Below are 15,329 nucleotides of genomic sequence, written 5' to 3'. Positions count from 1 at the left end.
TTCATCTGCAAATGGAGCAAATTCCACTAATAAATGTTCTCTTTATACTGTCATTATATTCCTTTAATAAATCCAAAGTGATCATGTATGTGGTGTGAATTCATTTGCTAGTATTTTATTCAAGAATTTTAAGTTTCCTGTGTATGACTGACTGTAACCCATGGATTAGCAGATGTGCTTGTCCTGCTTTAGTTTGGGGATTCTCCTTGTCTGATGTGAGTGTTAAAGCTGAAATACACTTTCATGACCTAAGAAAACTTCTCCTTTTTCTAAGCTGAAACACTATCTGTAACATAGGAATGTTATTTTCAAGGGCAGGGCATCAGTTAGACTGAAGAGTATTGTAGATTATTATACTATGTGCCTTCTTGATGTATTTCTGGACACAAATTTTTTCAAAAAGAAAAAATTTTTTCAAAAAGAAAAAAATTGGCCATTTAGCAGTACTCACCCCCACAACTGTGTGCCCCTCACGCCCTTAATGAAGACATATCTTTGGCGACCTTCCTGATTTCTTCTGTTGCTGGGTACATCCCGGTTGTCTACCTCTTCTTAATAGAATTTTGATCACTTTCCCAAAAAAGACATTATTTCACTTACATTTTTAAGTTTTATTAATGTGTAGTTGTATCCATGTTTCCTCATGGCCACCAAGCAGCGGTAGCTCCGACAAACGTGAGCAAAAGACCAACAACCCAATGGATACGTCTGGGGAGACCAGGAAGCGGCAGAGAAGAGACACCTGTGGCCACATCACCCGTCAGAGAATTTTTCAATTTGCTAATAAGGAAGGCAGGGAAATGAGGACCACTAATGAGTGTCACATAGACTGGTCAAGGTTAAATAGTCAACCATAGGGAGGGTTGTGAAGGGTCAGGGGCGGGCGCTCTCTCACACTGCTGAGGAGCTTCAGGTCATTCAAGTTGGGGAAAACGGGACAGTACCCCTGAAAATTCGTCATGGACATACCCTGTGACCCGCAATTCATCCTCCTGGAAAACTCCAAGCAAACAGTCATACACACACACCGAAGTTCGGTGCAGCATGTTTTGAGGAGAGAAACAGTCCAAGTGACCAACTGGCAGGAACTGGTTAAAGAAGGAAGGGAGATCAGTGTTAAGAGCGATGAGGAAACCTGGATGTGTCCCCAGATGAGCACGTGTGACATCCGCTGATCTGGGGGAGAACCTGCAAACCTATGTGCTCTCTGAGCTCAGTTTTGCAAAACCATTAGATGGACAGGTGTGTTCACAGGAACAATCTAGACTCTACTATGGAGGAACCAGGGTTTGCTGTGTGCAGAGTTGATCAGGGTGTGCTTTCGTCACTGTCCACAATGTCCCCTTCTCTGCTGCATACATCTGTCCCAGTGCTCAGTGCCTCCCTTTAAGGAGCAGACTTTACTTTCTAGGAGCAGTTGTGGCTTCTCAGCAGCACCAGCAGAAGGCACAGGATCTCCCACACGCCCTGTGCCCGCACACATGCGCAGCCTTTCCCCTTCTGAACATCTGCCAGCAGAGGGGGGCATTTGTCCCAACTAATGACCCTCCATCCACGTCACCACACTCAGAGCCCATAGTTTACCGTGGGCATCACTCATGGGGTGTTTCATCTATGAGCTTGGACAAACATACAAGGACATGCATCTACCATGCTAGAACCATACAGAATATTTTCTCGGCCCTCACATCCTGCGGTCCACCTGTTCGTGATCCCTCCCCCAAGCCCTGGCAAACACGGAGGATTTTACTATCTCCATAATGTTACCTTTTCCAGAAGGTCGTGTTAGTTTGCATCATACTGTGTGTATTCATTTCAGATCAGCTTCTTTCATGTAGTAATATGCATTTCGGTTTCCTGCTTTCTTTTCGTGGCTTGATAGCTGGTTTCCTTTTAGTGCTGAGTGATAGTCCACTGTCTGGATGGACCCATTTATTGATTTATTCATCTTGTGCAGGACATCTTGGTTACTTCCAGACTTTGGCCATTTTGGATGAACTTGCTAAAAACATCTGCATGTAGGTTTTAGAAAAACGAAGTGTCAGTCCTTTGCTTTATTACCAAGGAGTGAGGTTGCTGGATCAAATGGCAGCAATATATTTAATTTTGCAAGAAATCATGAAACTCTTCCTAAGTGAGCACTCCATTTTGCATTCCCAGCAGCTGGGACAGAGAACTTCTGTTGTAGCATTTCCTTGCCAGTGTCAGGTGTTGTCAGTGGTCCAGATTTTGGTCAGTCTAACAGTTGTGCGATGCTTTCTCATTGCTTTAATTCGCTTTTCTCTGAAGACATGTTTGAGAGCATCTCTGCAGATACTTAGGCCCCATCTGAGTTTCCTCTTTGGTGAAGTGTCCGTGAATACCTTTGGCCTATTTTTTAATTGGGTTTTTCTTTTCTTCTTCTTGAGTCTTCAGAGTTCTTTGTGTATGATAAATAACAGTTCTTCAGCAGATATTTCTTTTGCAGATATTTTCTCTCAGAATGTGGCATGTCTTTTCTTCTTGTGATGTTGTCCTTTGTACAGCATGTGTTTCATTTTGCTGAAGTCCAGATCATCTCATCTTTCTCTCAGGAATTGTGCCGTTGGCGCCTTTTCTGAAATATCATCACCGAACCCAAGGAAATCTGGATTTCTCCTCTGTTGTCTTGTGGAGTTTCATAATTCTTCATTTTATATGGAGAATATTGATTCACTGACTTAATTTTTGTGAAGGGTGTAAGGTCTCTGTCTAGGTTCTTTTTCTTTTTTTTTCCACATAGATGTCAAGTTGTTCCATCACCATTTGTTGAAGAGATGGTCTTTCTTCCATGGTGTTGCCTTGGCTCCTTTGTCAAAAATCAGTTGACTGTCTCCATGTGGGTCTATGTCTGGACTCCCATTCTGTCCATCCCTCTATTGGCTCTTCTTTCACTGAGACCATACTGTCTGGATTACTGTAGGTTTTTAATAGGTCTTGCCCTCAGTGGTATCAGTGGTCCACCTTCTTTCTTCTGCAGTATGGTGTGGGCCATGCTGGGCCTTTTTCTCATTATACAAATTTTAGAATCACTTTCTCCATATCTACCAAATAATTTACTGGGATTCAGATGGCAATTGCCCTGAATCTGTGGATCAGGTTGAGAAGAACTTACAGCTAGACAATATTGAGTCTCATTTCCATGAACAAGGATTATCTCTGCATATATTTAGTTCTCCTCTGGTTATATAGTTTCCTCATAAAGTCCTGTGCATATTTTGATTGATTTCTACCGATTTAGGTCATTTTGGGGGTGTCAGTACAAATAGTACTGTGTGTTAAGATTTGAATTCCTTTTCTTCGTGGCTGGTGTGTGAACAGATGAGTTTGTGCGGTGACCTCATGTGTCCTGCCACCTTGCTATCATCACTCATCAGATCTAGGACTCCTCACACTCCTCTTCCTCCTCTTTCTTTTCCTCCTGATCCTTCTCCTCCTTCTTCTTCTTCCTCCCTCTTTTTGTCAGTTTCTCATGGATTTTCTAAGTAGAAAACCATGTCACCTGAGCATAAAGATAGATTTAATTAATCCTCCAAATCTGTATGCTTCTAACTGAATTGTCTAGTCTTCCATATTAGCTGAGATTTCCAGTCCAACCCTGAAAAGGATGGTGATAGGGGTCATTGGGCTTCATTTCTCTTCTTTGAAGGAGAGGTTTCCATATCTCACCACTAAGTATGCTGTCAGCAGTGGTATTTCTGGGGATGATCTTTATCAAGGAAATAAAGTTGATAAACAACTAGTTTAACTTGAGTTTATTATCACGAGTTGGTGTTGGGGCTCAGTCACTTTTGGAGTCAAGGAAACCAATGAAGAAATGAATTTTGTAGAGAACACCAATTAGGCAACTAATACTCATCTACACAGGTGCGCTGGTCCTCCTGGCGTCCTAGAGCACAGAGTAGAGACCACATTCTATCCTACCCACACAATACCATGTATACTATCCAAGCAACCAAGAACAATTTAAACCAACTAGTTTACGGCCAATGGATTCGTATCTCTTTTCTACACATATAGGAGGCAGAGCAGACCCAGTGTAGTCCACGTCTCATAGTCAGGGCAAAGGAATGGCTGCCAAAATGACAGGCCACAGAGTTTCAGGAGGAAACCACTAGGCTTCGAATATGGTGCTGCCACCTCCCGGTTCCATGGCTCTGGAGTGTGTAGCAACAAATGCTCCAGCTTCTTCATGGGTAGAATGGAGACACATGGAAGTGATAGGAAGGGGGACTCCACAAATACTTTGGAGTCAACAGGACTCACAGATGGGCAGATGTGGGGTATTCAAGGAGGAAAGGTCTGATGTGGCCCCTCAGGATCATAAACTAAGCATAGTTTATGCTATGAGGGCATTCTGGGGATCAATAGGAGTCTCCTGAAGCCCTGGGGATCACTGGCCCCATATTGGCCCCGTGACTCCCCAGCAAGTTCTGAGCAGTTCCACATCCCCACTGTGCTGACAGCTCGAGCTCAGGGCCATCCAGCCCTGTGTCCAGGGGACACCCAGGGATGGGTGGGGACAATGACATTCAGCCTCACTGCATCTGGTCCTAGAGCCCACGCTCCCTGGCAGCAGACTGTGGCACCTGCTCCTCCAGGGGGGTTTCCAGCCCAAAGCCAGTCAGCACGGAAGTCATGTTGCCCAGTGTGTGTCTTCGGAATCAGGGCCCTGAGTTCTCTGCACACCAGAGACCACACTCCGGGCCAGTCGCATGTTTCCGGAAGTGTCTGAGTGTGGGAGAAGCGAGCTCCACCGTGAGCTGGCCTGGAGATGCAGGCCTATGTGCGACATAGCCAGTGCAGGGGAGGCTGTGGTCTGCAGACAGCTGCTGTGGACCTCACAGGCTGCACACATGCAACCACAGGCCTTGTATCCTCAGCCTGGGGGTGTGAGAGAGACTGAGCTGGGTCAGGCCTGGCCTCCCTCCCCCTCTATGTGGCTTCTCAAGGTCTGGGAGGAACTTGGGTCTAGAAAGAGCAAGTGGTCTAGGAGGCGTGAGATGTGAGCCTGGCTGTGCCCCATGCTGGGGCAGTTCAAACTGTGGGCTCTTCAGATAACGTCAATGGTCTTGACTTCCTCATCTGTAAAACAGGTAGTATTTCAGAGCACCGCCGCCCCTCACAGTAAACAGGCTTGTTAACCAGAGAGACCAAGACACATGGAGGCCAGGTGACATTAGCCCTCATGCTGCACAGGACATAGGAAGAGACAGGATTAGTATCTGGAGTCATCAGAGTCCCTGTGCTGGGCCAGCATGGAAGGTCGCTGGCTGGCCCTTGGGGTCCAAAGCCAGCGGGTCCTCGGAGCTCCCTCCTGGGCCCCCCACCCGAGCCCAAGCTGTGGTTTCCACAAGCAAATAGTCCTTATCCAGAAGGGCTTGCCCAGGGTTGTGGGGATGGGTAAGTGGGCAGAGCCACTTGCTCCCATCCCCCTGAAGAGACCAGGGGCTGAGATGCCCAGAACTGGACTCCACCCCAGGAGTTCCTTCCCACAAGGCTCAGGCATCTCCTGGGAAGGGATCTCCCATCAGTGGGTGGGAGCAGGCAGGACAGTGCTGAGGGCTCTCTGGTCAAGGGGCACAGAGAGGGTGAGGAGAACCGGGAGTGGATGTGGGGACTTGCAGGAGGCCACACCGTGGGACAGGACAGGGGCTATGAGGCTGGATTTTTCAGACTCCTCATTAGGAGTCCAGACCCTGGTTCTGGATCTGTTGTGTGTGCACACAAACCCTCAGTGCTCCGGGCTCACACCCATACAATGGATTGAATAGCCAATAAGCTGACACCAAATGTGCAGGGCTCCCAGCCAGGCCTGGAGATCCTGCCTTAGGATGTGAGGGTCTGAGCAGCCAAGGGGAGCCTCCTTGGGTGGGTTAGTGATGGAGCTGCTCCCCTGGGGTCCACTTGAGGGCAAGGTCCTCACAGGTTGTGGAGAACCCTTCTTCGAAGAATAGGCTGGGCCCGATACTCAGTAGGCGGCTAGGGCCTGAGGCTGCTGAACTGTGGCCAGACGACACCATCCCTCTGCACCCCTGCCTGGGTCGGAGCCGGGGCCCATGTCGGGAAGAGCCTCCCAGGGAGGTGCTGGCTGGGGTGCTGCTCCTGGGGAGCTATGTCCTGTGTATGGGGGCAGGGCGGGCCCTAGGGGCAGACAGAGCCCTTGGGGCCAGCAGGAGGGACAGCAAGTCCAGAGCCTGAGGGGGAACACGAAGACACAGGTCAGGGGCCTTAGGGGTGCAGACTGGGGAGGTGAGACCACCAGGCTGCTTGTGAGCACAGGGTTGGGTCTCCCCTGCACTGGGGCTCCTAGAGGGGGCTGTTCCTACATTTGCTCTGCAATGATCTCCTGAGCCCATTGCAGGAGCTGAGATAACAGGAGAGACCTGAATGGGCTAATCTACTGGACAGTGAGGTCCCAGGGCTAACAGTTAGCCCCGCCCTAGGGGTGCAGAGTAGCTTAAGGGCTCTTCTGAGACCAGCTTTTCAACTTCTCTTGCATTTGAGTGCTGATGATTCCTCTGCAACCTCATAGACCTGGTGGAGTCAGCAGGAGGCAGCCTGCCATGGGCCCCTGCTCAGAGGACCCCCACTTGGGCAGGGCCTCCTGGCTCCTGGGACTCACCAGCCTCCTCCTCAGTGAGTGGCCCGGGCTCCCGGGGAGGGAGGACCACCGGGCGGGCAGGGAGGCATGAGCTGTCGGGCTGTCTGGTGTCTCTGGGGAGGAGCAGTGGAAGCAGCCCTGTGATATGGAGCACACGCAGTGCGTCTGGTTTCCAGCCCCAGGAGGAGCGGAATGAACATAGGAGCTTCTAGTGGAGGCCAGGCTGGGAGCCCTGACCCTGGCTGCCTGGCTGCTGGACTGAACTCCCAGCAGGGGTGAGGCCAGGGGGGCCAGCAGACTCCTGAGGAGCGGGATGGAGGAGACCAAGCAGGGGCTTCGGGGACCCAGGGTGGGGACGGGCACCCCCTGGCCTGCGATGCTCAGGGGATCGGGCAGCTCCTGCAACTGCTGTACCCGGGCAGAGCTGACCCAGAGCCCAGGGCTGAGCTGGAGAAGAAAGCAGGTGTCCTCTGGCTCCTGGGGCGACATGACCCCTGACTATGGTGACATTCTGTTGGAAAAGGAAGGAAAGGCGGCCTCCAGAATTCAAGGGGTCTGTGCCCCTGCTGCTTGTGAGACTGTGCCTGGAACAGGAAACTGAGGACAGGGGCTCCTGGTAGGGGTGCCCTGGGGGGTCAGGAGGGAAGCAGAGGGGGCCCTGAACTGGTCTGAAGGAACACTAGTGCTAACCAGAGTGGGATTTTCCAGTTCTTACGTCATCAGACCACCTGCTTCTGTGCAACAAAGGAAATAAGAACAAACGACAAAAAACTAAGATCTGGAGAATTGTGAATTCTCAGACAGTTTGGATGATTTTATTGCTTGTAATGTTTGTTTGAGTGTACGAGCCCCTCTGTGATCTGCTCAGGTTCTTGGGAAATTCTGGAATCACGGGGCATCTGTAAACAGGGTGTTTACCCATTACAAACTTAGCTTTGCAGGACATTGAGATCCTTTACGGAAATATCTTTCTGTCAGTAACATGTGGGCTTTCTCTCTTTTCTGTTTTATTTAACTGGAGACATGAGAAATGATATTAAATTCTGTTTTAATTCCTCTGGGTTGTAAATTTGATAAAGAGAAAGAAAGAAAAGAAAGAAAGAAAGAAAGAAAGAAAGAAAGAAAGAAAGAAAGAAAGAAAGAAAGAAAGAAAGAAGAAAGGAAGAGAGAAAGAGAGAAAGAGAGAAAGAAAGAAAGAAAGAAAGAAAGAAAGAAAGAAAGAAAGAAAGAAAGAAAGAAAGAAAGAAAGAAAGGGAAAGAGAGAGAGAGGGAAAGAGAGAGAGAAAGGAAGAAAGATGGAAGGAGGATGGAAGCAAGGAAGGAGGGAAGAAAATGAACACATTTTTATTTTGATGCTGAAAATTAAATTCCATCTTACTGAAATGAACTCTGGCCCTCGAGCGCACAGCCACCCGCCCCCGGCCTCTGTCCTCTCTGGGATCAGCACCTGTTGCAGGTTTGAGAGCTCTGGAGCCTCCTCCTGTCCTGAGTGGGCTTCCAGCTTCCTCAAGCTGAGGCTCCCGGTCCAGGTTCTGGGCAGCCCCTCCCCTGAGCCTGAGGGCTGACCTCCTCTCTCCTGGGTTCCCCCCTTTCTAGCAGGTGCCAGATAACCCGAAACTCCCCAACGCGCTTACCCTGAGAAAGTCCCCCAGGTATTGGAGGCTCTTCTCCCAGGACAATAGCTGGGGCATGAAATCCAGACTGCTCAGACCTGCTGACCAGACAGCAGTGCTGGGAGGGAGGAGCTCCAGGACAGGGCAGGGGAGGGGGAGGGTGCAGGACAAGACAGGAGGAAACATGGGTGTGGGGACAGGGAATCCAGCTCCAGGTCTGGCTCTGCCCTGTGTGACCTGCACAGGTTCACCCCAAGAGAGCCTCTCCTCTGAGAAAGGTCCCCTGGAAACCCCTCCAGCTGTGATGTCCTGGAACTAGGTGTCTCCCCCTGGTCGGGACTGTCTTGGGGGTTCCCCAAGCCTCTGCTCCCTGTTGTCCTCCTGTCCTGTCCTAGTCCCAGGTCTGACAGGGGCTGACACCCAGGGAACCTTTTTGGGACCCTTAGAACTTAGAGCCCAGGCCTCTTTGGGTCACATCCTCAGCCCTCCAAGGAGAGAGGGGTGATGTCTCCAAGGCTCCCTGACAATCCCCTGGCCCTTTGCTGTCCCTGCCTCTGCTCCTGAGTGGGCTGTGCTGACACCTTGAAGGAGCCAGACTGCTCCCAGTGTGGGGACCTAGGGGTGCTCTCATACCTGGTGACAGGGACGTGACAGGGGCCATCGAAGCCAGCAGCTGTGTATACAGGTACAACTTTACTCTCAGGAAGGCCCTGGCCTGCTGTGACTCCTCGACGCCTCCTGTGGGATTGTTCCATGGGTGTCTAGACCCGAGGGCCCATCCCTGATCTCAGGAGGACCCCACACAGGGGCCACTAGGGGGACACCTTGACTCCAGTCTGGGACCTGGGAAGTCCAGGCAGATCCATGGTTGCTTGGTCAAGAGTTACCATCATGGTCACGAAAACAGCCCACAGGGGTGGGAAAGCTTCCTTCCCTGAAATCCTAGTACTCCTCCTGTGAGGGCAGCACTGCGATGATGTCCTCATCCCAGAGGGAAGGCTAAGGGTAGGGAGGTCACAGGACCGTGCACGTCCACAGGCTCAAGGGAGCAGAGGACATGGTCTCCCTCCTCCTGGATCCTCCCGTCCAGGCTGCTGACCGCCCTGCTGCACTAGAATAGACCTCCTGGTCAGAGACCCAGACACACTCCCCGTGAGTCAGGTTCACACACCAACAGTGATATGGAGAAGGTTCTAGAAGGAAACAAGAGGGAATTAGGAACACCCATGTGATGGGGGGTGATCTTTTTATACAAGATTAAACCAGGAAACTTAAAATGGTTCATACGTTTAGCTTCAAGGGACACTTGCAGGCCCAATAGCTCAGAGAGAAAGTTGAAAAGCAAACTGGAAAATTTTTCTATACCTTGTGATGGGAAACAGGCTAACTTTCTTAAAATAAGTCTCGGTCATAGAAACCATTAGGAAAAATCCAAGCAGAGGCCAAGGATATGAGCAGAAAGCTGACAGCCGCCAGAAAAGATCAGCAGTCGGAGGGCATGGTGACCAGGCTCAGGTTCAGGAGAAATGCTCGGTACAATATCAGGTGCTAGACTTTTCTCTCATCCATTTGGCAAAGGGTGAGAAGTTAGATCCTGGGTGTTGGGGTGGGGGGAGCTAAGGATTATGGGGACGAGTGCAGCTGGGGCCACTCTCAGGTGCCTGACGCAGGAGACCTCAGGGACTGAGATGCTGGGACCGGGGATCCCAGGCTCGGGGGGCAGGTGGACCAGCTGCCTGTACAATCCGCAGCAGCCGGGCCCTGGGACGGTGACGACAACCATCAGGAAACACTCACTGCGGGTGCTTTGGACCTGTGGTCACAGGGAACCCGAGCAGGAGCCTCATGGACACCCACAGCTCTGTCCCCGAGGTTCCCTGGTGGGTCCTCAAGGCTGAGACAGTTGAGGACGTCGCCCAAGGTGCTCAGCCAGTAAGGGGCAGGCCTGTCTCACCCCTGAGCTCACGCCTGCAGGTCCTGCTGCCCAAGAGCCCAGGCTGGATCCCCAGACATTGCGCTGGGTCCACATGGGGTGGGGGCCGCGCTGCCTGGGCTCTTGGGGCTGCCGAAACAAGAACCTGTGTATTAGGCGGCTTAAAGGCCAGACTCCTCCTGTCTCCCGGTTCTGGAGGCTGAGAGTCCAGATCGAGGTTTGGCCAATTCAGGTTCAGGTGAGACGGATGGAGCGCCGTGCTCTGGGGACCCATGGCTTGGGGTCCTGACCTGCTAAGAGGACCTGGTAGCAGTATCACCTTCCTGTTCCAGTGGCCGTGTGTGGCCGTGTCGGGGTTCCTCCTGCACCCCAGGGCATGGCCTCTACAGGACTGCATGTCAGCACCAGACCTCTTCCTGCACAAGGTGTCAGAGGGCAGTGAGTGTGGATGGAGAGAACAGATGGGGAGCCCCAGGAGGCTGAGGCGGAATCACCTGTCAGCGTCAGGGCTGGCCTGAGCCAGGAACAGAGAAGACACCTGTCCTGGGACCTATGGCCTGGTGCATAAGGGGTGCTGGGCCCCAAGTGGGATCCCCAGGCCTGGAGGGAAGCCACAGGGACTGGGTCAAGGCCAGGAAGGGAATCCTCAGCCCTGTGAGCGACTCCCTACTACAGAAATGCTCTCAGTAGGGACTGAAAATGTGCCAGACCTATTGTCAGAGTCCCATGCACTTCTTCCTTCTGCCATTGGGGATCAGGACCCTGGAGGTGAGCGAGGTCACATGACCTGGTCAAGGGGACACTGCCCTGGGACAGGAGTGATTCCAGCATCACTTCACACTCATGCACTCTCCTGCCTTCCAGGAGTCACAGAGCACATGGGAGGGATTTCATGGCAAGATGGGTTCTGGGCTTTTCTCCTTCATTCCTCCTGGAAAACCACCCTCATTTCCTGTGCCCTCTGCCCTAGGCGTCTGCAGCACTGGCACCCAGGGTTCTGCAGCCCATGGTTCTGGAGTTGAGGATTCGGGAAACCCTGTTTCTCTGAAGCGGATGCAAGGAGCTTCTGTGTTGTTTCAAGTGCTCAGAAACCCAGACTTGCCTGCAGGAGTCCAGCTGGAGAAGATGACCTGGGGGATGTTCTCCGGGGGAAACTACACAATCCTGCTGCAGGTCTCCCCTGGGGCACGCAATCCAGAATGGGTCAACTGGCAGGACAAGTTCCAGAACAGGGTCCGTGTGCTCAACATTACGACCCTGAGGATGAACAACCTGACCCTGGAGGACACTGGGCTGTACCGGGCTCGGGGCTTCTACACGAGAGGAAGACAATACGACCAGGATTTCCACCTGACTGTGTATGGTGTGTAGGCCCCTCCCCCAGCCCCAGAGCTCACCTCCTTCCTCTGTCCCTGGAGGGTCCCTGAGCCCCGCTCACAGGGTTCCCCCCAGACCCCAGCCTTCAGACTCTCTCTTCTCCCCTGGAATCAGATGCAGGGTGTTCACCACAAATGCAGGCAGAGCTGACAGTCACCCCAGGGATGGAATCACTTTGGTGCTTCGGGAGGGGAACCCCTATGGGGGGAAGTGGTGATTTTGCCTAAACACTACTGTCCCCAAAGAACTCAGGGTTCTCAGGCTGTCCCTTAGCTGTCTGTGCTGCTGGGACAGGTGAGGACACCTCAGGGGCTCACCACACCCCACCTGAGGGTCCTACTGTGCTGTTGGGCAGGAGTCAGACCCCAGAGGCTGTGCCCTGAGGTCTGGGTATGGGCAGGGCTGTGCTCCTCTCTGGAGGCTCCGGAAGAATCTATTTCTTTTACTGACCCCCTTCTGGTGACACCTGCACGGCCCCTTCCTCCACCAGCACAGCCAGCACTGCTGGGATGAGTCCTGCAGAGGGAGCATTGCAGCCTCAGGCCGAGATTTGCAAGCCCTATTAGGAGTCTGTCCCTTATCCTCTGGCTGAACCAAAAGTTCGGTGCATGTTACCACCATACTCGGGGAGGCCATTTCTAAGGACCACACTGTGTCCCCACCATGGTCTCTCCCTCTGAGAGCCTAGGCTGATCTCTGGGCTCCCAGATATGGCCAATGGCCTTCTGCACCACGGGCTGTGAGGTCCCGGGAAACACCCAAGTGGGAGAAGCAGGGGAGCGTCTAGACCAAGACAAACCCATCTATTAAAAATCTCCTTCTTCTAGAGGACACAACACTTTCTTAGAATTAATGGGGATGGGTAGGTGGGCCCAACAATTATTTACTCGTGGGAGATTTTTAAGACTTGATCAATCAGTAAAATAACAAAAGGTTGAACTCACTAGCTCCAACCTTATGGCACCTGTTGTATATTTGGTCACTTCTGGGTCATCTGTAAAATACGTTCACCATCCTGAGGGGGAGGAAGCCAGAGCTTCAGAGAGATTCCGCAGGACAAAGCCTGAGCTGCGATGTACTCTAACCACCTGCCACTCTGTCCTCTTGTCCTTCCGGCCCCAGAGCCCCTGCCCCTTCTCCAGATCAGGACCACGAATCTGTCCATCACCCCAGGCTGGTGCAACGTCACTGTGCAGTGTGATGCCCCAGGAACCAGGGAGGACCTGATTCTGTCCTGGGAGAGCAGGGGACTCCCCAGGGAGCTGGAACAGGGAGGAGCCTCAGGACCAGCCCCCAACCCCTGGACCCTGGCTCTGAGCCTGCCCCTGAGCCAGCGCAGCGCCAGCCTCACCTGTGTGCTCAGCAACCAGGTGGACCAGAAAACTGCCACCTTGGACCTTGGGGACATCTGTGGTCACGGTGAGTCATCCTGCAGAGGGGAGGGGCTCCCGGGGCTCAGGCAGCCCTGGGTGAGGGTTCTCAGGTCTGTCCTCTTGTTTATGGCACCACCTGCCACCTGGTCACCCCATCCAGAGTCTGGCAGGCATATGCACTTGCTTTTGCCCTTGGGTGTTGCTCCCGGGCTCCTCTATTCCCACCCTCACCCCTGCTGGTCCAGGAAGCACCGAGCAGGGACCTCTGCCCACCCTCACCCATCATTCCCTGTGTGTCCAGGATGGTTTTCAGGAGGGGAGTCGGGGGGTGTCAGGGGTCTGTGCCAGGGGTTTATGCCACCAGCAGGGGTGTGAATCAGCGACTCCCTCAGGATTCAGGGCCGGGGGCTCCTCTGCTCGATTCTGGGCTCACGGACAACATCACCCCACGCACTGGCCTGGGTCCCGGATGGGCCCTGCTGTCCTCAGCCCCCAGCCTCTGGTCAGGATCCTCCCTCTGCCCTCAGCCCGTCCAGGTCAGGATCCTCACTCCCCCTACTCCCATCCAGGGACCCCTTGGCTCCAGCTGGCTCTGGGCCCTGACACCCGAGCAGTCCCCGGGGCCGCCGCTGGAGGCAGGTCCAGCATGAAGAGAGTTTGACCCGGAGTCTGGGCCTCAGGGGCTCAGGCCCCGCAGGAGCTGCTGCCGTCCTGCCCTCATAACTGCCTCCTCTCAGGAGCCCCCAGGGGCCCCCACACTGAGAGTGAGGCTCTGGGCCAGGATGAGCCTCCTCTGCAGCCCCAAGCCCTGGATGGGAGCGGCCACATCTGCTTCTCCTGTGAATTCCTGTCCCTGCTCGGCCCCGGGCTGCTTGCTCACAGTCCGTGTTTCCCTGAGTGAATGAGTGACCCGGTGCCCCGTGTGCCCCCTTGGCCCTCCCCCTTCCTCCACCAGCTGCTGGGGCCCTGCTGCCTCAGTATCCCTGATCCCAGGGGAGCTCATCTCTCAGGGACACACTGGACCCTATGGAAAGAGGCCCCTGCCTCCCTCTATCCTCCTACCTGGCTCCTCCCTGCTTGGTCCCCCTCCCACTTGCCCCAGTGGGTGCTGGAGCTCCAGGGCTGGCGAGGTGCCCCCCTCCCTGTTCATGGCCCTCCTTCCTGGAAGGCCACACCCACCCTGCCTGTCTGCTCCCTGCACTCCTCCCTCAGGTCGAGGTTTCCCATCACCTCCTCCAGGAGGCCCTCCCTGACCACATGTGTACAGGCTGGGAGCTCCTGTGCCCTGGGATGGCTCTGGCTGGCTCCTTCTGGCACCTTCTCACCCTCCTCCCACTGAGGTGTCCTCAGGGGTGGGCACCATGTCCTGTTCCTCTCAGCACCCGGGCCTCAAGCAGGAGCTCGGGAAGTGTTGAGTGAAAGCACCTGCCATGCTGCTCCCTCCTCAGCTTCTGAGCAGGTGTCTCCAGGTGCTGGGCAATGGGCGTCTGTCCTTCTCTCTGTCCTTAACTTTCTCCATCTCTCTGTGGAGGGAAGCAGATCCACAGGGACAGGCTGATGCCTCTCAACTCCCCACCATCCTGCGGGTTGTTGTGGTCCTGCTGCTGATCCTGGGAGCTGGACTGCTCCTCTGGAGGACACGAGTGAAGAAGAGCCTGGAGCCTGGGAGAGGCAAGTTGCACTTCTCCTCCCCGGGCCCACACACCTCCCTCCCCTGGACCCTGGGCTCCCTTCCTCCTGCAGTTACTGCTCAGGGGATGTCCCTGCAGGAGGCTGGTGGGGGTGGCCATGGCCTTGGGATCATGGAGGGGAGGGGATAGGGTTTCAGGGCTCACACTCCGGCTCCCTGTGTTTATGACCCAGGTGCAGGGTCGCAGGAGGAGCACAGGGACCCAATGGGTGGCATCCACTATGCAGAGCTGAGCCAGCAGGGTTCTGGAGACAGCAGGGACCAGGTGAGGCTGGGAGAGGGGGCAGCCTGAGTCCTCCCACATCCCTGTGTGCCTGGGTATGTGCTTGTCAATCCTCTTCATCCACAGGGTCTGACCTCGACGCCCTTGGAACTCTTTCCAGACAACACAGTATTAGCTACGAAATACACCTCAGGGCCCATGCAGTGTTGAGTGATTAGGGGAGGTCATCTCAGCAGCACTGGGTCTGGGGGGGTCCCTCTGAGCCTCTCTGTCCCTCTGCTGTTACAGGACCCTCTGTCTGCATTCCAGGGTAGGGGTGCAGCTCGTCTAAAAGGGGAGACGCCCCTCACTACTGTCTACAGTGAGGTCCGCAGGCCAGACGTGGCCATGATGAGGATTTAATTGGAAGAAGCAGGAGAATCCGGCCCTCTGGGGACACCTGTCTTGGGAGCATGATGCCTGCGGCTCTGGTCTCACCTCTTCCTCCTCTGACTGCTC

At 53.8% G+C, this 15,329-nt stretch overlaps 1 protein-coding gene across 1 annotated transcript; it reads left to right on the top strand.

The window, feature by feature from the left end:
- Window positions 1–6,186: 6,186 nt before the first annotated feature.
- On the top strand, window positions 6,187–15,041 carry LOC121473228. Its single transcript, XM_041725290.1, has 6 exons — window positions 6,187–6,239; window positions 11,139–11,531; window positions 12,668–12,964; window positions 14,455–14,589; window positions 14,782–14,873; window positions 14,958–15,041. The coding sequence occupies exons 2-6, from the start codon at window positions 11,222–11,224 to the stop codon at window positions 15,039–15,041; spliced, it is 918 nt and encodes a 305-aa protein (XP_041581224.1). The 5' UTR covers window positions 6,187–6,239; window positions 11,139–11,221.
- Window positions 15,042–15,329: the final 288 nt, after the last annotated feature.

Source organism: Vulpes lagopus, chromosome 1 (assembly GCF_018345385.1).
Source record: "Vulpes lagopus strain Blue_001 chromosome 1, ASM1834538v1, whole genome shotgun sequence".
NCBI lineage: Eukaryota > Metazoa > Chordata > Mammalia > Carnivora > Canidae > Vulpes > Vulpes lagopus.
Note: the sequence above shows the minus strand (reverse complement) of the source record. Positions and strands in the feature narration are given on the sequence as shown.

What these genes read in the sequence shown, in the direction of transcription:
- LOC121473228 (XM_041725290.1), top strand. Translation starts at nt 11,222, where the DNA reads ATGCAAGGAGCTTCTGTGTTGTTTCAAGTGCTCAGAAACCCAGACTTG. An exon ending in TTTCCACCTGACTGTGTATG is followed by an intron (nt 11,532 to 12,667) that starts GTGTGTAGGCCC and finishes TTCCGGCCCCAG; the next exon opens with AGCCCCTGCCCCTTCTCCAG. An exon ending in CTGGAGACAGCAGGGACCAG is followed by an intron (nt 14,874 to 14,957) that starts GTGAGGCTGGGA and finishes CTTCATCCACAG; the next exon opens with GGTCTGACCTCGACGCCCTT.